Source organism: Notamacropus eugenii, chromosome 7 (assembly GCF_028372415.1).
Source record: "Notamacropus eugenii isolate mMacEug1 chromosome 7, mMacEug1.pri_v2, whole genome shotgun sequence".
Lineage (NCBI taxonomy): Eukaryota > Metazoa > Chordata > Mammalia > Diprotodontia > Macropodidae > Notamacropus > Notamacropus eugenii.
In genome coordinates, this window is record NC_092878.1 from 119799846 (window position 1) to 119823887 (window position 24042).

General features: G+C 36.2%; 1 protein-coding gene across 1 annotated transcript in view; it reads right to left on the reverse strand.

The window, feature by feature from the left end:
- Positions 1-5199: 5199 nt before the first annotated feature.
- Positions 5200-24042, reverse strand: part of ENPEP (glutamyl aminopeptidase) — a 117488-nt gene continuing 98645 nt past the window's right edge. Inside the window, exons 14-20 of the mRNA XM_072624419.1 lie at positions 19146-19296; positions 18001-18074; positions 17789-17890; positions 15697-15867; positions 14584-14724; positions 7647-7725; positions 5200-6085 (exon numbers count right to left, since the gene is read on the reverse strand). Coding sequence (XP_072480520.1) covers positions 5921-6085; positions 7647-7725; positions 14584-14724; positions 15697-15867; positions 17789-17890; positions 18001-18074; positions 19146-19296 — 883 coding nt within the window. The 3' untranslated portion in view covers positions 5200-5920. The remainder of the gene's footprint in view (positions 6086-7646; positions 7726-14583; positions 14725-15696; positions 15868-17788; positions 17891-18000; positions 18075-19145; positions 19297-24042) is intronic.

The following is a 24042-nucleotide window of genomic DNA, read 5'->3' on the forward strand; positions in this document are numbered from 1 at the left end:
CCAGACAGTAAGCAATTTGTTGTACATTATACATGTTCAATCATGCAAAACATAGTATTATGTTAGTCATATTGTGAAAGAAGACACAGATCCAATGGAGAAAATTAAACCATGGAAAAAAATGCTTTGATCTGCATACAGACTCCATCAGTTTTTTCTATGCAAGTGGATAGCATTTTTCATCATGAGTCCTTTGGAAATTGTCTAGTTCGTTGCATTGATGAGAAGAGTTGTCAGGAGCTATGTGACCTTAAGACCCCAGGTTCCCCCTTCCCCCATGGTCTAAGATATTCCCTTGTTACCTACCTGTTTTCTTTAAGGTCATTACACATGTTATCACTCTCTTTCTGGGGCAATGGAAAAAGGAAGCTTACGTACAACTTGGGGTGGCTGTATGTTATAAACTAATAAATACAATATATGTTTTTCTTTAAATTAATCAAACAACCTTTTAGCCAATTGACAATTTATTTCTTGGTGAGTCAAAGTGGCATTTCAAATCCCTCTAATTTTTATCAGGGTAAGAGATGACAACATAGAATAATGGCCAGGTGCCTAGCCTTGGAGTAAAGAAGATAATGGGGGCAAATCAATCAATTAATCAGACAAGAACCATACATTAAATACCTGCTATTTGGTATGCAGTATGTAAAATGCTCAGGAATACAAAGGAAAAAGTGAAACAGTGGTCACCTAGATAGAAATGGAGCTGAGCAATAAAGAACTTTATACCCTTGGAAAACCGTAAAGAAGTTTATACTTTTCCAACATCCCCTTCAGCAAGGCACATAGTTGTAATCTGCAGGGTAAGTGAATTATAAGACTATTTGCTGATTCTTTCTGTTGAATAAGATCAGGTTATTGCTAGAAGCACCACCTAGTGCTAAAATATGGTCACTGTGGAGTATCTGTATCAAAGGCTGCCTAATTATTTTTGAGCCTTTACGATAGGTCCAGAATTAAGAAGACCTGAGTTCAAATCCAGTCTCAAATATTTTGTGTGGCTCCAAGCAAGTCATGTAATCTTTATTTTCCTCAGTTTTCTCAATTATAAAATGGGGATAATAATAGATCTACCTCCCATGGTGGTTGTAAGACTCAAATGAGATATTTGTAAAGCACTTAACACAGTACTGCAACATAGCTAGTGTTTTATCATGTGAAGAATAATGTTTTGGTACAGATCCACCTAAGGGACTTTTGTTCTTGCTACTTCCCTCCCCTTTTCATTTTCCTGGGAAACCAAAGGTTCTTGGGAATATCTAGCCATAAGTCAGATGTTTGTCTGACACAAAGGATGGAGATTCAGCCAAGACATAAGGAATTAAGAAACAAACAAATAAATGCTCATGGACTCTAGCTAGCTGACAATCCCAGTTGCAACCAAAATGGTTCCCTTTTTCTTTATACATGATATTCCATTTCCCACTTTCTTGTCTTTGTACAGGCTGTTACCTAATGCCAAGTATATACTCCTTCTTCGCCTCTGCCTCTAAGAGTCTCTGACTTCCTTCATGACTCATCCAGATAATTTCTTTATCTCCTATCATGATCTTCCCCTCACCTAGGACTGCTTGTCCTCTCCCCCAGTTGTTTTACTGAATATTAGTTCCATGAGGACAAGGAATCTTTTATTTTTGTCTGTTTCTAGTGACTAGTACAGTATCTTGTACAAAGATAATGCTTAATAAATACCTGGGAATGAATGAATGACAAGTTGAGTATTTCAAAAGAACTTGGCTCTTAGAGGTAGAAATTCTCCTTCTACAGAGAAATGTCCCAGATGGCTAGGACTCTGGGAAGTGACACACCCTCCATATGGGGATAAAAGCAGCTAAGAATTTTTCCCTAGTCTGACAATGTCTGTGCATGATGCATTCTGCTTTCATCCTAAAAAAAAAAAAGATGAAGTTTAAGTCTCTGGACTCTAAGGTAAAGAGAAATGGTAGAGATCATTCCTCACCCTATGAGGAAAAAGTGGCAGCCTAAAACAAAAGAAAACCAACTCTCTAACTGAAGTCAGAAGCTGGAAGGAGATAGCAGAACTATAACTATGTGACTAATGGATTACCTAAGCAATAATCATGAGATCACCCTTTAGAAATGAATAGCAGAGACCAGCTGAGTCATTCCTGGTTGGGACTACCTGCCTGGCAGTGAAGATAAGCCATGTAGGACCACCAGAGAGCAGGCCCAGTAGAAGTAGAGCAATTGAATAATTCAAAGACATCGAGTTGGCCCTTCATGCATAGGACCTACCTGACTATAGATGTTCCCTACGTATGTGCCCCACCAGGGAGATTCTCAAGGTATGTCCGTTTGTACTACTGGGGGCTATACTGGAAGAATATAACCCTGACTCAAGGGCAAAATGCTGTTTTCCTGCTCCTTATACAGTATTATTAAATGTCTTGTTTTGAACTCATTGTGTCCTTTGTCTGATTAGTATAAGTAAATGCTTCCATGGGGGCTTATGAGCTGTGGTTTTGAGCAAATGCAGATCTACGTAATATTTTGAAGTTAAGACAATTTTTCTGAGGGATGCTACATGTGAGAAGGGGTACCCCAGATGCTGCATGCATGCACTCCATTATATTCATGACATCTGCTCCTGTCTCTAAGGCTCTATTTTGTTTACTTCACACCCCCTGCTCAATGTCAGCTTGACATCATGGCAGTGATTTGGAATTCTGGAGTTAATTCTCTGGAAGGAGGGAGAACTTTCTTGCTACAAGAACATAGACTCCATTTTGAAAGGCAACCCATTCATTATGTCACTGAGATCTCCATCCATTTTAATCTTGGAAGTTCATAGTTTTAATTTGTGAATAAATTTATTGCTTTTGGAAATGAAACATTGCAGGGTATTTTTTTCCCTGAGAATCATCACAAAACCAGAGCTTCTAATGCATGTGCTGGCCATAGCTCTGGCTACTGGTCCCTCACAATGTTTTTTTTCTTAGTAGATTCTGCTCACCCAGGGAGTGGCAGTTGATTTCTGTCAAAGTATGCACAGTTTTTTGTCATGCTGATTAACGAGGACCACAGTGACCCCAAAGAATGCTTTTTCAGTTTCAGTATGCCCTGAAGAGGACTGAGACAAAGTTTCCTCCCATTTCATTTTAGGAAGGCTCACTGCTTCTGCCTTCCCTTTCCTCTCCCTCCACCGCATGATAAAAAGCTACGATAAACCATCGTACTTCTTTATTTGTCCAAATAAGAACGTGTAGTGCTGGTTCTCTTGTGGTTTAGATCTGAAGTTGGGCTCTAATCCTCATTAATGGTCAGGCTCAGTCTGCTAACTCTGTACATCAGCTAGCATTTTATGATTCCTCACGAGTTTTCTTTTTAAAAAAACAATTAAGAATAATTTTAAAAAATTAAAAATTCTTCTGCCAAATTTGCCTGTTTTTCATTCTTTCTCTAGTCTTGATTTAAAATACAAGCTGAAAATATTTTTGGTATTTTGCCTGTCTTTGAGTCAAGTCATCTCTGTTAGGAAATGGAGTTTGCAAGAGGGCAATGATATAGAATATATGATCCTAGGGCATATAAGGAGAATGAGGAGGGGAAGGAGAAACCCCAGGAGACCAGTGCTAGACAGCCTTAGGCATCACACACCACATTTTAAGGAAGATATTGCTTAACTGGGGTATGCCTAAGGAAAGTGCCTACAATGTGATTATTACCTTTCATCAATACCAATAGTTATTAATGATAATAGAATAGCATTTATTTAGCTTTTACCTTAAGGTTTGCAAAGCGCTTTATATGTTTCTTATGTGATCTTCCCCACAACCCTGGGAGGTATTTGCTTTTATTAGCCCTATTTTACAAATGAAGAAACTGATTCACAGAGATTAAGTGACTTGCCCAGGGTCACACAGTAAGTGTCTGAGAGCAAATTTGAACTCAGGTCTTCCTGACTCCAGACCCAGTGCTTTATCCAGTGTACCACCTGGCTGATCGTAGAATGCAACTAGAACTGTCCAAATGTGAAATAGGTTGCCTCAGTAGGTAGTGAGCTCCTTGTCATGGAAGGTATTCAAGCAGAAACTAGATAACCATGTATGTATTTGATAGGTATGTGGCAGAGGGAGCTTGTGCTTTGGATGGTGGTTGCATGGGTTAACTTTGCAGTCCATCTGCAGTACTTTGGGACTGCAACGCTATACTGTGATTCTGCTTTCCTTTGTGCTGATTTTGAAATGTGATCCCATCAGTCAGAGGCCATTTCAAATGCATTCTTGATATTGAAACCTATTTAAATGATAGAAACATGCCTGGTTCTTTTTCATCACATATTCCTAGAAAGGGGGTGTGATGAACCAGGACTTTAGGATAGGAAAATCTGGATTCATATTCTGCCTCTACTGCTTATTGGCTATATGAGAATAGACAAATCACTTACCCTCTCATTTTTCTCATCTTTAAAGTGAAAATAATATCTATCTCACTTCCCTCACTGGGTTGTGAGATTCAAATGAAATTGTATATGTGCAGTTTTATAACAGCTAGATGACGGTGGATAGAGCATAATGCCTGGAGTTAGTAGGACCTAATTTCAAATACCACCTCAAACACTACAGTTGTGTGACCCTGGACAAGTCACTTATAGCCCTGCTCGCCTCCATTTCCTCATCTGTGAAATAAGCTGGAGTAGGAAATGGCAAACCACTACAGTGTCTTTGCCAAGAAAACCCCAAATGGGATCATGAGGAGTCAGACATGACTGGAAAAAAAGAATAAATAATAACAACAATTTTATGAAGGCACGAACAAATACCATCTGAAGTTTTGAGAAGCAGATTTGCGATAGGACCTTACTATCGAGTTACTCATTGCAAGACATTGTAAAATTCCTTTTAACTTCACATTATTCCTAAAGGAGAGTTCAGGGAGAACATTCATTCTGGAGCCAGGGAATCTGGGTTCAGATACTGATTTCTTCACTACCTGAATGATCTTGGGTAAGGCCTTACAGTGGTTTAACTGTAAAATAAAGAGGTTGAAGCACAAGACCTTGGATTTGGAGTTCTCCTTCCAACTCTTTATCTATGTTCACTAAGTGAATGAAACGTTTTCTTGTTTGTGAAAGGGGTAGTCTTTGACTTTGCAGTCTATTTTCCATGTGCTAAATTTGTAGATGTCTGAACAACCATCTAAATGGCCAAGAATAAAAATGACATTTGAAAATAGTAAGTTTTTCTAGGTAAATTTTCATCTTTATTTGAAAAAGGAAGGTAGAGTTCTCTTGTTGATTTTGCAAAAAGTGAAGGCAACTGTCATCTTACAGCTCTGGCTAATTCATGCACTCGTGGAATCTGACTTAAGCTCTAGTTACTTTGACAGGATTTAAAGTAGTAAGACAAATGTGAATAAAATGAAATTAGGTCTGTAGGATTCTGAATAATAAAATAAAGATTAAGACGGTGATATTGGTCCCTCAAGTGCCGGTATTTAAACTTTAAAAAATCTATCAGGAGAGAAGATTAAGTGATGTTTCTTTGGTCCTAAGAATGTAAAAGCTAAGACTAAAATGTTCCTTTTCCCCCACAGGTTTAAGATGTAAAGAATGATCCTTAAAGACTTTAAACGGCTATTAAATTCTCTTCAGTGTGTAAAGGATCTCTTTTAAAGTACACTCAGAAGGAATCCCTGAGTTTATACAATACTCTGCTAGCGTCTTCCTCATAAACAAAGGGAGATTTTAAAAAATTTTTGCAAAAGAAACACACACACACACACACACACACACACACACACACACACACACACACACACACACACACACACACACCCTCTTCTAGCAAGTGGTAGTATTTGCACTTTTAGTCTATATTCATACTGTTCCTGAAATCAACCTTCTAAGTAAGAGCTTAATGGAAGAAAAAGTGAATTCTTAAGATTAAAATGTATTTTAAATTCCATAGCCATCTCTAGAGGTAGCATAATTCAGCCAGTTTTTGATGTCTTCTCTATGAAGTTTTAACCATTCAATGTTATTCTTCACTGTCTCCAGAACAATCTCTCGAGAAGCTGCTCCTGCTCCAGATTCAGGGTATTTATCAAAAAAGCTCTTTATCTGGAAAAGTGAGAGGAAATTTTTTTTTAAATCAAAGACTCATCCTGAGACTTCTAATTAATTTTCTAGCTTTTCAATGACCATCAAGAGATGGTGACTCTGGATCCCTTTTGCCCTAGAATCTAGTCCCACCATATATAGACCTCCTAGTCCAGTTTCCCAGTTGAGATTCATCCTTTTAAGGCAATACTTTCCAAGTCTTTGACCACTGAACAACTCTATGGTATGCATGATGGCACCTTGCACCTCACAGGTCAACATACCCTTCTCTGGTTTCTATTGGCTGCTGAAATTTGACTGTATCATGTCCTTCACTTCTATCCTAAGGCAACTTCTCCATAGTGTAGTTTTCCTGAAAAATTTTATCTCTAGGATAGTACATAAATCTAGAATTGGATGAAATGTCAGAAACCATTTAGTCCATCCCTGCATTTTACATAGGGAAAATGAGCTCCGTGGAGATTAAATGACTTGTTCCCAAATCACAAAAATAGTAAGTAGCATTCATAATTCAAAACCAGGTCATAAAAAAATGGGGTTTAGATTTCAAAGGATCATAGATGCAAAGAGACCTTCATGTTCATCTACTTTTATGGTCATCTTACATGGTTAAGACTTTCAGGGTCATGCAACACCTCACATACCCACACACACTCACACATTTTACAGATGGGGAAGGTGAGATCCACTGATGTTAACTGACCTGCCTAAGGTCACTAAAATAGTAACTATCAGAGGCAGGATTTGAACCTAGAGCCTTTAATTTCATAGTCAATGTTCTTTCTATTATGTCACTGTCCAGTGCTTAACTCTCTGTTTTGAGGATTTCTTACTTCAGGGGCTAAGATCATTTTTAAAATGATCTTTCAAGGATTCCAAAACCATAAACCTCTTTTAGGCATGTCTTATTTGTTCCCCAAACACACAGAGAGTTTATCCCTGGAACCACAGTGACTATATTCCTCAACCCAATAATAAAACATATGATTCTAATTCCAATAATTATATAAAACTTCCAAATTTTGTTTCTCAGAGTAAATAGGTACCAAAGTCTTCTCCCTTCTATCAGAGAGAGAGAGAGATAGAGACAGATGGAGACAGACACAGAGAGAGAGAAGACAGAGACGGAGGGAGGGAAGGAGAGAATCTTTAGCTATGAGGAATAAAGAGATTTAGACCTTTGGTTTTTGAAATACTAAACACATGAAGTCTGAATGAAATCTAATCTTAGGCAAATCACCCCAGAGCAAAAGGGTCATATCTCCCAGAGCAAAAGGAGTAACCTTGGTTTCTTAGCAACCTAAATAGTCCCATTGAGTTGCCTTCAGGTCCCTGAGACCCTAGATTTTTGCCTTATGGTTTGCCAAATACTGTGTGGTATTATTGCCTTGTGGTATTTCCAAATAGAAATAAAAAAATCTATATTTTCTTAGATCTCACTATCTCTTGCCCTAACCATATCTAACTCTATGGCATTGCATGAAGGAAATTCAGTAGAAGAATAGTCCAGGCTATCTTTGGAAAAAAGAGGAATGTTGGATTAATTATTTTAGATTCATACCTGCCAGAGCCGGAATTCGGTGTTAAACGGCTCTGCTATTGTCACAATTCGGCCAAAGTTTCGGTCATTGAGAGTGAACCTGAAAGGAAATTTGTGAGAACAAAAGGTAGCATTAAGGGCATTGAATTCTGAATTATTTATTTAGATTCAGAAGGTATTCCCACCATTGGGGAAGGATAGAGTTTGTTCTTAAAGTAATTGTCAGATTCCTAGGAAGTCATAAAATCATCCTGTCTTGGAGACAGCTCTCTAAGCTATCTCTAATGCCACTGCTAAACACTTTACAATTCTTATCTCATTTAATCCTCCCTACAACCCTGGAAAGCAGATGCTAATTAGAACCATATAGGGCTTTAGAAACCAACTAGTATAATCTAGTCCAATCCAACAAGTATTTATTGAGTGCCTACTATGTGCAAGGCCCCGTACTATGTGAAAATAGTCCTGCCCTCCAAGGGGAGGGAAGGGAAATGCATTTATGAAGGACCTACTAGAAATAGCTAGGCGGTGTACTGGAGAAAGTGCCAGCCTGAAGTCAGGAACTCATCTTCCTGAGTTCAGATCTGGCTTCAGACACTAGCTGTGTGACCCTGAGCAAGTAACTTAACCCAATCTGCCTCAGTTTCCTCATCTGTAAAATGAGCTGGAGAAGGAAATGGAAAACCACTCCAATATCTTTGCCAAGAAAACCTAAACAGGGTCACAAAGAGTCAGACACACCTAAGAAACAAACGACCATGTACCCAGACTGTGCTAAGCATTTTACATATATTATCTCCTTAAATCTTCCCAACAATTCTATGAGCTAAGTGCTATATTAACCTCATTTTGCAGTTGAGAAAAAAGGAACAAATCAAGCTGAAGTGACTTGTCCAGGGTCACATAGCTAATAAGTGTCTGAAGCTGGATTTGAATTCAGGTCTTCCTGACTCTAGGTCCTCTTAGCTGAGGAAGACACTTCCATTCTACTGGTTGCATGCTCCTTATTACACAGTGAAGAAAAAGTCCTACAAAGCCTAAGATAGCATATTTAATTGTTGGCAGAGCAAGGATGAAAACCTGGGACTCCTGACTCTCAATCCAGTGACCTCAGGAAAAAGTTAGGGAAATTATTAAAAAGTTATACTTCTTTTGTGTCATTTGATAATTCCTCTTTCCTAGGGGAAAATTCAAGCCAGTTGTGACAATTCTTTTATAGATCAGAGAGCTGGGAACGGGAAGGATGATAAAATTTCCAAAAAGCTCTCCAAGAACATTCTCCAACTTGGGAAAAACTTTATTGTAAGCAGTCCATTCAGCCTACAATTACTGAATGCTTATAACATGCCTCATGTCTACTTTCATGCAATTCAGTTTCATGTGGATTAAGCTTCTACCATGTGTCAGGAACAAAGATAAAAATGAAATCTTCCTTTCCCTCAAGGAACTTATATTCCACTGGGCAGGATGGAGTCAGGGAGCAGTTATGGGAATAAGACATTTTTACACCAAGAATTACTATGAGAAAAAGAATACTGCACTTAGGGAATGCCTTTTCCAAGGTAAACCAGGCCAGTTTCTATGATGACAGGCAGAAAGGTACCCCATCTGATTTTTCCTTCTAAAACAGGTATTCTTAAATTGTAATCTATGAACTTTCTTATTACCATATTTCAATAATAATTAATTTCCTTTGTTATCCTATTTATTTTATGCATTTAAAAACATACTGAGAAAGGGTTCATCATACTGTCAAAGGGATACTGTTGCTGTAACACAGACTTTGGGAAAACAAGGGTCATCTCCATGCCTTAATGAGGCAGTAGAGGGAGATGTCAGTGGAGATCACATGCAGACATGGGATGCTAGTTGAGAGTTGGAAAGGACCTTAGAGGCCACATAATCCAACGCTCTGATTTTACAGTAGGGAAAACCAAGGCTTGCCCAAGATCACAAAGTCAGTGGCAAAGCCTAGCAAAAAGAGGAATACTTCAATCAGACTGGCTACCGGTTGATGAGTTTTTTGGCCTCAGTCACTCTTGGGGAGTGAAGATCCCATCTTTGGTACAACATACAGCTCAATATTTGTTAAACAGTGACAAAAGCATCCTGAGCCTTAGTAAGCAATAGAGTTGGGGTGGGATGGGAGGAAGAGATTAGTTTTAAAGTCTAAATTTCTCATTTTTAAAAAAAAAATTGAAGGAATGTTGGCTAATTTCAAATTCTCTTTCATGGCTACCTGTGACTTTAAGCTGAATTTTTCTTTCCTGTGCCTAACCTTAGGGGCAAGATTAAGTCAGCGTTCTATGAACTAACATGGCTAAACTAAAACAACAGTCTTCATGCTTACCAATAAGACGGAAGGAAAATTCCAATCACTTAGAACCAAAAAGTGAAGGAGAAATTTTTTAAAATGTGCAGCATTAACATCAAAAAGGGTATGATGCTGGACTGGATCTTCATTGGCAGGAATAGTAGAGAACAAGATATAATTTCCTCCTCCTTCTGCTCCTCCTCATCATTATCATTATCATTTATAAAGTTTAACAGGGGGACACAATGAGATCTTAAAGATTATAAAAGAGATTTTGTCATGGAGTCTTTTATCTTTACTTCTGAGACTGCTAGAGTTGGATAGAGTTCTAGACCCAGGGTCTAGAAGATCTGGCTTCCAATCCAACCTCATACACCAGCTATGTGACAATGGGGAAGTCATTTAACCTCTGTGTTTCCTCATGTGTAAAATGGGGGTGGGGAAGCCAGGTGGTATAGTGGATAGAGGGCTAGTCATGGAGTTAGGAGAACCTGAGTTCAAATTCAGCCTCAGACACTTACCAGCTCTGTGACCTTGGGCAAGTCACTTAACTCTTGTTTATTTCAGTTTCCTCATCTATAAAGTGAGCTGGAGAAGAAAATGGCAAACCCACTGTAGCATCTTTACCAAGAAAATTTCAAATGGGGTCATGAAGAGTTGGACAGGACAACTGAACAGTAACAGTAAAATGGGATAAAAGTAGCACCTACCACTCAGGGGTGTAGTTAGGATAAAACACAATAATATTTGTAAAGCATTTTGTCAGTCTTAAAGAACTATATGTGCTGGATAAGGTTACTATTATTTTACACATACTGTAGGCATTTTTAAAGGTGAAGATAGTAGTTCTCCAAGGTCCTTACCATTACAATATTACAAAGACTATGCCAAGAAAAAAGTTTCTAGGAGTAGAGTGTAAAGGCTGTTGTTGTCTTAGAAGACACTGTTAAAATTGTTTTAGTTTATGCCTCTTTGAATGAGTTTCTTATTCAGACTCATAAAATAAAATTAAAAGGGAAACATCAGGTTTTATCCCTTTGTACTGTTGTTATCAGTGAGTTCGCTGAAACCTCAGTTTCATCCCAGAATTTTAATGGGAAAAACAAAAAGGAAGTAATAATCCTCTAGCAATCTGGGTTTCTATGGCTGAGTCTCAAGCTAGCAAGGATGTTGCTAACATGATCATCAGATTTATTTCAGGGTGCATCACAAAAGCCAAAGAAGCAGATGATAACTTGTGTCTAGATAGAAGCTGCTAAAAATAGCCATTTTGAAGTCTGAGAAAAAGCACAGAGGCCTGAGGAAAAAAGTTTGGATGAAGCCTGGCTCAATTTTTATTCAAGCCTATTTCAATTCTCATGGAGAAATTAATATTAATTCAAGCTAGTTGAAATTAGGTTGCTTTCCCCTTCTGGGCTTTTTTTTTGTTCATTTGTTTTTTGTAATGGACATATGGCTGTCATATAATTTCACATATTGGACCATTTCAAATATCACAAGAAAATTAGGCTGTTAGACTGTGAAGAAATGTTAAAAGCCCTGGGCCAATATGGTCAAGTTAGAAACATAATTTGGGTCATGGGGGAAAAAGTGATAAAGAATTTTGCCCTGATGAACTGAAAGGTAGAAAAAAGAAAGGGAAAAAATAACATATCACTGGCGTGGTCTATGTTCCTTGTATTACTGGTATTATTAACTGTCGTTTAGCTAGGGTGCTGGGAAATGGAGGTAGTGATAGAAGTAAATGCCTTTGATGTTGTCTATCACAATCACTCTCAATGGTATTAAACTTCAATGTTTACAAAATACTTTCCTTACAACAGGAAATGGGCAATACAACTAGTTATCACCTCCAAAATACAGATGAGAAAAACTGAGGCCCAGAAAATTTAAGTGACCTGCTCAGCCATAGTAGCAGTTACATTTTAATCTAGGCCTCCCAGTTCCCAGTCTTGTGTTTTCCCCATGAAGCCAAGCTGATTTCTCAAGTTGAGGATGGAAGAGCAATTTTGATAAATAAATAGATAGATGACAGAGATAGATAGTCAGAAAGACAGATCGATAGACAGACAAACCGATGGAGATAGATAGAGAGACAGACAGACAGATAGACAGACATACAGAAAGGCAGATAGACAGATGGAGATAGAGAGATAGATAATTGGACAGACAGATGGAGATAGATAGATAGACATACAAACAGATAGATAGACAAATAGATGGAGATAGATAGATAGACAGGAGATAGAGAGAGAGACAGACAGACAGATAGATAGACAGAAAGACAGATGGAGATAGATATACAGACAAAATAGACAGACAAATAGATGGAGATAGACAGACAGACAGATAGATAGATAGATAGATAGATAGATAGATAGATAGATAGATAAAGATACACAGACAGAAAGACAGATAGACAGACAGACAGACAAATAGACAAGACAGATATATAGATAGGTAGATAGACAGACAGACAGACAGATAGATAGACAGAAAGACAGATGGAGATAGATATACAGAAAGGCAGATAGACAGACAGACAGATGGAGATAGACATACAGACAAAATAGACAGACAAATAGATGGAGATAGACAGACAGACAGATAGATAGATAGATAGATAGATAGATAGATAGATAGATAGATAAAGATACACAGACAGAAAGACAGATAGACAGACAGACAGACAAATAGACAAGACAGATATATAGATAGGTAGATAGACAGACAGACAGACAGATAGATAGATAGATAGATAGATAGATAGATAGATAGATAAAGATACACAGACAGAAAGACAGATAGACAGAGAGACAGACAAATAGACAAGACAGATATATAGATAGGTAGATAGACAGACAGACAGACAGACAGACAGATAGATAGATAGATATTGATACTCATAACCAACTTCTATGCTTTTGTTGAATAAGCCTAAAATTATAAAAGTCTTAGCTCAAGGGTAAGGGAATGGTTCTTCTACATGTAGGAGAAGTAAAAGAAAGGAAGGCTAAAAAAAGCCTTTCTTTTTTCTTTCTTACTAAGCCTTTCTGCTTCAATGTTTCCTTCTTTATAAAAAGTGTTATAGAATAGGATACACAACTCGTTTGTCATGTACTGTCCAAACAGAAAATAATTATGAGGTCAAAAGAATATTACTACTACTGCAACTACTACTGCTATTACTGCTACTACTACTATTACTACTATGGCTACTACCGCTTCGACTGCTACTGTTACTACTGCTGCCGCTACTACTACTGCTGCTGCTACTACTGCTTCTATTATTAGGTCAAAATGGAGTACAGAGAGATGTGGCTCATATTAGTAAAGGAAAAGATTGAGTGCCAATACCATGAAATTAGCATTTAGATCTGGAAAGGATCTTAGAAGCCATTTAGTCCAATTGATCATTTTACATCTGAGGAAACTGAAGTTCAGAGAGATTAGTCATAGGACCACTTGAATCATGGATAGAATTGAAAAAGACTCTTGCTGCTCTCTAGTCCAACCCATTACTTTACAAATGAGTCCCAGGGAGATCAGAGATCGCAGATGTAGAATTGCAAAGCACTGTAGTTGCTGCCTGGTTTTACACCTTATTTCAGAGATGAGGAACCTGAGGTCCATTTACATAAGGAGTGAATTACAGACCTGAGATTTGAATAGCCTGGTGTAGTGAAGAGAGCACTAGAACTGGGGTTTGGAAGATCTAGGTTCAAAGTCTGCCTCAGATACTTACTAGCTTTGTGATCCTTGGCAAAGGAAGGGAGAAGTATCAAACACTTATTAAGTGCCTATTGTATGCCAGGCACTGTGTTAAGTACTTTACAAGTATCATCTTGTTTAATTCCTTCAAACAGCAGCAAACACTTAATTTCTCTGGCTCTCAGTTTCCTCATCTGTAAAATGAAGGCATTGACTTAGTGACCTCTAAGGTCCCTTCTAATTTGAAACCTAGGGTAGTTAGGTGTTTTTAGTGGATGGACCACCAAGCCTGGAGTCAAATCCTGAGTCAAGACCTGATCTCAGTATGGCACTCTGACATTTACTAGCTGTGTAACCTGGGCAAATCACTTAACTGTTTGCCTCGGTTTCCTCATTTGCAAAATGAGCTAGAGAAGGAACTGGAAAGCCACTCCAGTATCTTTGCCAAGAAAATCCCAAATGAGATCTAAAGAATTGGACACAACTGAAATGGCTGAACAACATCCCCCCCAAAATTAGAACCTTATCACCCCAATATTATCACTCCAAAATTAGGACTTTATCACCCCAATATTTTCATTGCATTTTGAAGTTAATTCTAGGAATTCAAACATCCCAATGGATAAGGACACATGTTATTACGTATTATAAACAATTATGTATATGTTTATATGTACTCATACTTAATCACAACAGGCATCATTGTCCTTTCAGACTAAAATTTGCCACCAATCTTTTAGAAGTAATTCTTTCAAAAAGAGGTGACATGAAGTCGCCTTGTCTTTTTCCTTTAATGGAAAATTGCATTTTCCTTGATCACTACCCCTTGAACTAATGGCAATTATTGAAACTAGATATAGTTACCTCAGGAATAAAATGTCCCTAGGTAATCATAAGCAAAGAAAACAAAATTAAAAAAAAGAAACAACACACCTGTCGATTAAATATTCCCAGTTGAGTCGTATCCAGTCCCAGGCCATGTACTTGCCATAGGTATTATATGAAATATATCGTATAATAGTAAACACATCTTGGGATTTAATAAGGCTGGTGTTCTTGAGAAGGTCCAGATACCTAAGAGAAGTCAAAAGCAAAAACAGCACAAAAGGAACTTTTAAGGTTCACCTTTATTTAAATTATTTAAAATATTTATTTAAATTATTTAATTAAACCCAGTAATATACCAGCAATCCAATTATTGGGGCACCAAGTAACATAATTAATTGGATGGGACAAATAATGAAAAACATGTTTAATTCTTTTGTCTCTTATACTACTATAAAAAGTCAATCAATGATTCTAAAAAAAACCCCAAAAATTAAGCTATCAAAAGCTTTGAGAATTCCTTTTTGAGGTTATTCAGAGACATGAAATAAACAATAAATTATACTTTGTTTATAAGATATGAACCTTGGAGCTCAATGCACATTGTCAGGAGTTTTTGTTTGTTTGGAAATGGCTTTTAACAACACCTACTCATGTTTTCCTGCCCTCATCAATTGGACAGGATTCTATAAAAAAACCAGCTATGAAGCCAATATTTTCTGGAGAAGGAATGAAAGGAATATTCATATTATCTCATGCAGATTTACAGTTAAATGCATTTGATTTATTTCTGGATTGCACTTAATAATATGCTAATGCAACATTGTTTAGCTCATTTGTCTGTGGGAGTAAAAATGAGTCCAATGTCTTGAACTGAGTATCCCCAAGAACCAATTAAATTTACTCTCTTTCATGGTCACAGACTATAACCCCAATGATCCTAGCTAACCATCTCAGGAATGCATGTTGGTCACAAGGCAGGGTGGGTGGGAGGAAATGCCGGCAAGAGAATGTGGACAGAATGGGACATTTCCCCCCACCACCACTGGGAAAGTCATTAAATTATCCATGTCCTGTTGATACTAGCTACATAGTATTATTTGGTTTCTGTGGAAAATATAACACGTAAATCATATGTTTCCAGTAAAAAAAAATTAAGTATATATCTTAATTAAGAAAGAAATAATCCTTTTAGGAAATTAAGAAAGAGTCATAAATAACCTTGATAAAAGATCAACATTGTTCACAGATGCTAATCCATAAAGTAATTTTTCTTTTTCTTGAGCTAGAGTGGTTCTCTGGTACTCTGAGAACATGTGGTTCCATGAGGCTTCGTCACCTGAGTTCTGCATTCCATATCGATACACCAGAAGTCGGAGATTCACAGGCTGACTAGAAGAGACACAGTATTTCATTTGTACAGTTTCTTTTTGTTTGGTTGGGTTTTTTCTTCATCATAAGACTTCATTGCATTCTCTTGGTTCTCCTCCTAAAATCTCTAACTACTCTTACAAAGTCTCCTTCACTGGTTTCTCTCATTTTTTAATCATAGCTGTTTCCAAAGTGTCTGCTCTCTCTGTCTCTTTCTTTCTCTTTCTCTGTGCCTTTTCACCTTTCCCTTTGATCATCTCATTCAATTTCATGACTGTCATCCCAATAAAAATGACTCTCCAATCTACTTCTCTAGTCGTGAGCTCTTTCTTGAATGGCAGCCTACCATTTCCAGTGATGTATTGGAAATTTCCACTTGGATGGTCTGTTAATACACACCTTATACTCAACATTTGTAAAATGAATGAGTTCATTTTATTCCATGAAGAGTGCTATTTTTTTAACCTTTTTTAAAAACTGACTTCTTTCTAAAGGCAGTTAGGTGGCACAGTGTATAGAGAGCTGGACCTGGACTCAAGAAGACCCAAGTTCAAATTGGGTTTCATACACTTACTGGGATGTGATCCTGAACAAGTACTTCTGATTGCCTCAGTTTTCTCAACTGTAAAATGAAGATGATAGTAGTACTTACCTCCCAGAGAGAGCATCATATGAGATATTTGTAAAGCATGAATACAAACCCTGAGGTATAGTAAGCACCATATAAATGTCATCATACCCATTCTAGTTATTCATGCTTATAACCTCAGCAACATCTCTGGCTCTTTCCTCTCTTTTAGCACATCTATCTATCTATTAGTCAATGGATGCACTACATAGAGTGCTGGGCTGGGATTCAGGGAATCTAAACTCAAATCCTACCTCAGACATTTATTACTTGTGTGACCCTGGGCAAGCCATTTAATCCCAGCTTCCAATTTACCATTTTTACCATAGTAGCCTCATAACAATTCTTCCCACTTCTAGTTCTTCTCTTTTCATTCCACTTCCACCATTGAAGACCCATCTTCCTCACCAAATCATCAATGACTTACCACTGCTCACTAAATAAACACCAGGCTCCTTAGTCTGACACTTTAGGCTCCCCAGATTCACCTCAAGTCTTCTTTGTATACCTTGTTTTGGCCAAACTGGACTGATCACTACCTTCTCTATCAGTTCTTATCCTGCCATCTCCCACGCCCATGCCTTTGCTCATTCTGTTCCCTATGCCTGAGGTAGTCTCTCTCAGCATCTCCTGTGCTCTACCTCTCCCTTAAGGCCCAGCTCAGACAGCACCCCTTCCATGAAGCCCTCTTTGATTTCCACAGATAAAAATGATTTTTCCCTAATCTATATTTTTCTGCAATTGTATTCCAACTTACAGATTCCAAAGTCCTCAAAAACAATAGTTATTTCAGTTTTTTCTCTGTATACTCTGTGTCTATCTATCATGGTGCTTAGTTATAACAGGGGCTTAATAAATTCTTATTGCTTGATAAATTAATTGATTTGCACTACATTTATTCTTGCACATGCTTCATCTCCCCCATTAGACTGTAATAATAATAGCTAACATTTATGTAGCTCCTACTAGGTGCCAGGAACTATAATAAGCACTTTGTGATTATTCCCTTATTTGATCCTTACAACAACCCTGGGAGGAAGGCGCTGTTATTACCTCCATTTAGCATATCACTTCCCAGTAATACCCTCCCAGACATACCTAGTAAGTGTCTGAGGCCAGATTTGAACTCAAGTCTTTCTGGCTCCCAGCTCCATAATCTTTACCACTGTGCAAACATGTCAGCTGCTTCTTAAGGTCATTAACTATGTCTTTTTATCTACTCCAATGCACAATACATCCATTGGATGCAGTAGGTGATTTATTCATGTAAAATGAAGCAACAGATAAGGCAAATTAAACATTATAAATAGTCACCTCTGTCCTTCTTGCCACTTCTTAAATAAATCAGTAGCATTGTTGAGTGCATCTGTATCTCCCATTTGGCATGCTAACCCTAGAACAGAGGCACGAAGTAACCTTTGAAAAGAAGAGAAAAAACCAAACGTCATTGTTTAACTGTTGTAACTAGTTTACAAAAAATTAAATCAGCAAATGTTCATGTCATTAAAAGATAAATAATGAATAACTTTTTAATATGTCCTCCTTCATCTTTCCAGCTCAGATCATCTGCCAGAGGCTTCACCTGACTGCGGAAGTATTCCTAAAATGAAAGAACCATTAAAAAATGAGTATCCTTCACTGTTTGGTCAAGTCTCACTCATTTCATGAATAGCCTACAGAAATCAGAGGATCTAGTGAATACCACTGAACTAAGACTCTTTTCTGTTAACCTCTGAGATCCCAAACTTTTGCTTAGAGAATAGATCTGGCATCATTAACACTATAAATTTGGATCCATCTTGACCCAGCCTTGTTTTGCCACTAACCTCTTGTTATATAGTGGGTACATCAATGTTCCTCTCTGTATATTATCCTGTTCCTCATATTTAGGTGTATTGTGATGTTCCTGGTTATAATTTCCTCTTTTTTAAAAATGGGAATAATAGTTAGCACCTAGTTTGGCCCATATAAATATGATGTAACCACCGATGCAATTGGTCTATACACATTATATTCCTCATGAGAAAACTGCTACATTCATAATGGAATTCTTCTTGGTGTAAGACAACAATTGAAGATACATCTCTTAAGACATCATTCATTATTAGAGTGAAATGGGTAATCGTGAGAATAACTAAAGACAGATGATCGTTAGATTTTGATACTGATAGAATCTTTGTGAAATTGTGCTTGAATATCAATAAGCCCATTCAATGGATACATTATGGTTTTCTTCCTTTTTTTAAGGCACACACTTTAAGGTTTTCAAATTGCTTTACCTTTATTACCTTATTTCATCCTTAAAATTACCATGCTATCATTATTACCATTTCTTAAGAAGAGGAAACTGAGACTAGGAACATCTCAATATTACTAACTACTTAATCCTTACTATGAGACCTTAAGTTCCTAGAATTTGCCTTAACAGACTATATAGTTGCTGCTGTTTCTTTTCCTTAATGAATCCTCCTTCTGATATCATAACTGCTAATCTGCAAGTTTTTTCTGCAGGTCATAACTAGAAAAGAAATAGTTTGTTTACAAGAGTTATTCTTATTACACGTTCATCTCCACTTCATTTTAGCAGTGGAGATGTGGGCTTCTGTTCTGTCACTGACAGCTTACTCCACCAATAGTTATATTATTTCCCCAATTATATTATCAGCATTACCTTAAGCAGAGGATACAATTCTGTGTCATCTTCAAGCATACTGGTTATATAAGATAGTGCTGATACAACTCTCTGCCATGTTAAGTAATCACCTTCATTTTTCAGATACAAAGTCAGGTTCAGAGCGACACTATAATGCAGGAGATGGGCCCTAAGAAAGGAAATTCAATACTTAATTCAAATTTCAGTTCTCTTTTGTCTGAAAGCACTAATGGAAAGCAACATACCATTCAACACCCATTAGGCTTCTTTTTCATCAATAATGTTTCCATGAAATTGTTTAGAAAAATGTACTAATTGAGAACATTTGGAAACCTTCTGCCTAGCAGGTTGGGAACCTGTCAAGAGCTTTTATGTTAGCAATGATCCATTAGCCTGATCATGGAGTCAGCAATAAGGAACAAGACAGTAACAGCAGTATATGCATTTTAAAAGACCCTAGAGCCAAAATTAAAGACAAATAAACAGAAATCACCATGTTGTATGTTTAGCACCGAAGAACATAAAAATTAAAATATGTTCAGAATTAGACATAACATTGCTGCTATAGTGACAATGAATCTGCCATAAAAATAGTTTATTGAAATAGCTTTCATTTGTATTTTTTTAAAGGGGAAACATTAATGACTTCAAGTCCTTTGTTTTCTATGTGTTCAATAAATATTGAATGGAAAACCACTTACACTATTCTGCCAACTTATCTTTCTTAAGCTTTCTCCTATGGAAATTTGCTCTATCTGTACATTTCCCAATGATCTTCTTGGATTTAAAACAAAAATTTCCTCTGGATATTGTTTAGGTACTTCCAGAATATGGAACCTTGGGAAACAATAATGATTGTCCCTGGTAAATGACTGAAAAATTTTTTTGGATGTTTCTTCGTTCTCCCCTCCTCCTCTTCAACCAGGAACAATCTAAATTTTAGACAATTTTTCAAAGAATTCTAGATGAAAATGAAATATACTTTCAAAAATTTTTAAAAATATAAGTATACATGTAATATATATGTGTGAACTTGAAGGTGTATCACTTGAAATCTACTGAGTCATTTTAGTGACTAAACCACTTAAGACCTGAAAATGTTTGGTGGACTGAACATATGCCCTAAGAATGTTATTAAGAAGAAAGTCCTTATATGTATCATAATATTTATAGCAACACTTTTTTGTGATAATAAAGAGTTGGAAACAAAGCAAATGTTCATCAATTAGGGAATGACTAAACAAATGGAAGAATGCAAATGGAACACAATATTACTGTGCTACAAGACATTAAGAATATGATGAATACAGAGAACATGGAAACAAATGAACTAATCCAAAGTGAAGTAACAGAGCCAAGAGAACAATATACACAATACCCACAGCAAGGCAAATGGAAAGAACAAGAGCTAGGAAACAACGAAAAACAAACGTTGGAAATTACAAAGAATTAGCATGGCTACAAAGAAAAGGTGTGAGAATATACCTTCTCCCTCTTTGCAGAGATAGGAAGTGTATGGGCTTGGAGCATTCCACATATTTTCAGATTTTTTATATATTGATAAGTTTTGCTGATTTTCTTGTGTGTGCTTGCTCTTTTTTTTTTAAAACTGATTAATTAGAAAAGGGACACAGAGGGACACAGGGAAAAATTCACTTGAGAACAAAAGTCATCTATACAATTTATTTTAAAAAAGAAAATGACTTATTGATTATATAACTGAGGATCCACTTTACAGGTAATGCCAGTGAAATCAATATGCTACTTGAAATGGACATCTGAAACCTAATTCTCTAATTCTATGACTTTCGATAGCCAATCCATCTGCTGATTGATCAGATTCATAGAATAGATGTCAAATATCCACTTTAGATTCTAAAGTCAACAACAAATATCTAGCAACAGAACCTAATTTTTGGCGAACAAATTTTGCAACGCAGGAATTTTGAATTTAATTCATTTCCATATGAAAGGTAAATGATACTGAAGCTGAATATTTCTTGGAAGGGATGCTCTAAGACTAAATGTACATAAGAATAAAATGTACTCATTTAGAGAGCCTATATTTTAACAGGTAATTTTCTGAATTGGATTTTTCAAATTATACTTATAATTATATATAGTTATAATTATAATTATAATTATAGAAGACTTTAATGAAGAAAAATCCTCAATTCAATATAAACTGGGACAAGCTCCCTCCTGTAGGTAGCACTCCCCAGTCTTTATCTGTACACTGACTGCTCAGTTAGCAGGTGACCCACATGACTTTAGGATGCCAATTCAAACACAGCAGCTGGTATTTTTGTTATGGTTGCTCCTTATCATGGTCAAACAGAACCAGCTTGTAGGAAGGAGACTACTTTAAAGACACTAGGTAAAGCAAATAATAAGATAAAGAGGCAATTGGGAAAATTCATAGATTGGGTCACTGGGGGCTATTTGATCTTGATTTACCTTTGGTTATACTAATAGCATCAACGATCTTGTTTTCTAGCCATGACATATAACTCTCTCGAGCTAAAACAGCATTTTAATAATAATAATTGACATTGTAACAAGAGCTTTAAGATTTATAAAGTGTCCCAAAGTGTTAGCTCACATGGTCATAGGTGTAGAGCTAGAAAGAGTTTAAAAAGCCATCTAGTGTTAGTGTCTTACTTTACAGGGGAGGAAACAGAGGCCCCAGGAACATTAAGTCCTAGTGCCAAGCTGGCATATACTTAATGTATGCTTATTGGTTGGTGATTGATTCATGGAGGTCATACTGGAAGAATATGAATAAAGCTCCTCTAACTCCACACCCAATCTTGTTTCCACCATACCATGATCCTAGAGGTATTAATGTCCTCATTTTACAAGTGAAGAAACTGAGTCCCAGAGAATTAAAGGACTTGCCAATATTTGTACAGCTAGTAAGTGTCAAAGGAGGGATTTGATCCCATGCCTCTCCTTATTTTAAGTCCAAAACTTTTTCTATTAATTAAAATTATGCATTTTCTCTTCTGTGAGCCTCTCTATCCCTTGTTTGGTCATGGATTTTTCTCCTGTCCACAGACCTGATAGGTATTTTTTCTGTTTTTTTCTTTTCTTTTTAATTTGTCAAATAAAACAAGCATTTCCATAATATAATACAATAAAAAAAAAGATTGTATGTGGAACTGCAAATCAACTATGCACAATTTGCTATTCCATTAAAAAATCAACAAAAATGTCATGTAAATTTTTTCTCTTACCGGCCCCCCCATGGCTACCATTAGACACAAATATACACAGATATATGTGTGTGTATTTAAGTAAAATTATTCTATACATATTTATATTTAACAGTTCTTTCTCCGGATGTCAGTGTCTTCATATGTCCATAACTTCATGTTTTTCTAATTTATGATGTGACCTTTTATCCCATGTCCATTTAGAGCTTACATTCATTTAGAGTTTATCTTTATATAAGATGTGAGGTATTGGTCTACATGTAATTTCTTTCATAGTTGTCTAATTTTCCTAATAGTTTTTGTTCAATCATTATTTTTTATCCCAATAGATGGGGTCTTGGTGATATATGTTATATACCAAATCTGTACCTTTGATGAGTTTTCTATTTTTTGAACAATACCACATTGTTTTGAAAATTATCACTTTGAATTATAGCTTGAGATCTGGTACAGCTACACACCATTCATTGACATTTAAAATATATATATATGTATATGTATATGTGTATACATACATATATATATATATTTCCCTTGGGATACTTCACCTTCTGTGTCTCTGTATACATTTTCTTTTTTTTTCTACTTTGATAAAGTAATCCTCTGGTGCCTTGATCTGTATGCTATTGATTGATTAAGCAGTATTTCCATTTTTATTATGTCAGTTCATCCTGCCCTTGTATAATTAATGTTTCTCCATTTATTTAGATCTGTCCTTATTTCTATAAACAGTGTTTTATAACTATATTAATGTAGTTCTAATGTGTATCTTGGTAGTTAACCAGAAACTCAAGTTTTTTATGTATTCTGTAGCTTTTTTAAAGAGAATTTTCCTTTCTGTCCCCTACTCTTGGGTTTTAGTGGTATTAACAGAAATATTCATGATTCATGTGGATTTATCTTGTATCTTGTAATCTTGCTGAAGTAACTGTTTCAATGAACTTTTATTTGACTGTGGCTATTCACATATACTACCTCATCTATAAAAATGATCATTATGATTCTTCTTTACCTAGATGTATTCCCTCAATTTATTTTTCTTGTCTTATAACTAAAGCCAGTATTTCTAGTAATACGTCAAATAAAAGTGGTGAAAATGAATTTATTCATTTTATCCATGATTTTATTGGAAAGGATTCTAGCTTATCTCTATTATATATAATGGTACCCCTTTGTTTTAGACATATGCTATTTATTATTTTAAGGTAAGGTTAATGTATCTATGTTTTCTAGTGTTCTTTGTTTTTAAAGAAATTGGTGTTGTATTGCATTGGTGTTGTCTTTTTCTGAACCTACTGTCATAATTGTATGATTTTTAAAACTTTGTCATTAATGTCCTTAAGTTTATAGTTTTAATATTAAACCAGCTCTGCATTTTTGGTATAAATCCAGCCTGATCATAGCATATAATCTTTGTTATATGTTGTTTGCTAATATTCTATTTAAAATTTTTGCATTCATATTCACTCAGCACATTAGTCTACAGTTTACTTTCTCTGTTTTGATTCTCCCTGGTTTGTGTATCAAGAACATATCTTTGTCATAAAAACTTAATAGGATCTCTTTTGCTATTTTTACAGTTTATGTAGTATTGGGATTAGTTTTCTTTGAATATTTTGTGGAATTAACTTAGGAATCCTTTGGATTCATATCTTTAATAAAGTTTTATTTTCCTTTGAAATTTCACTTAGGTAGTCAAA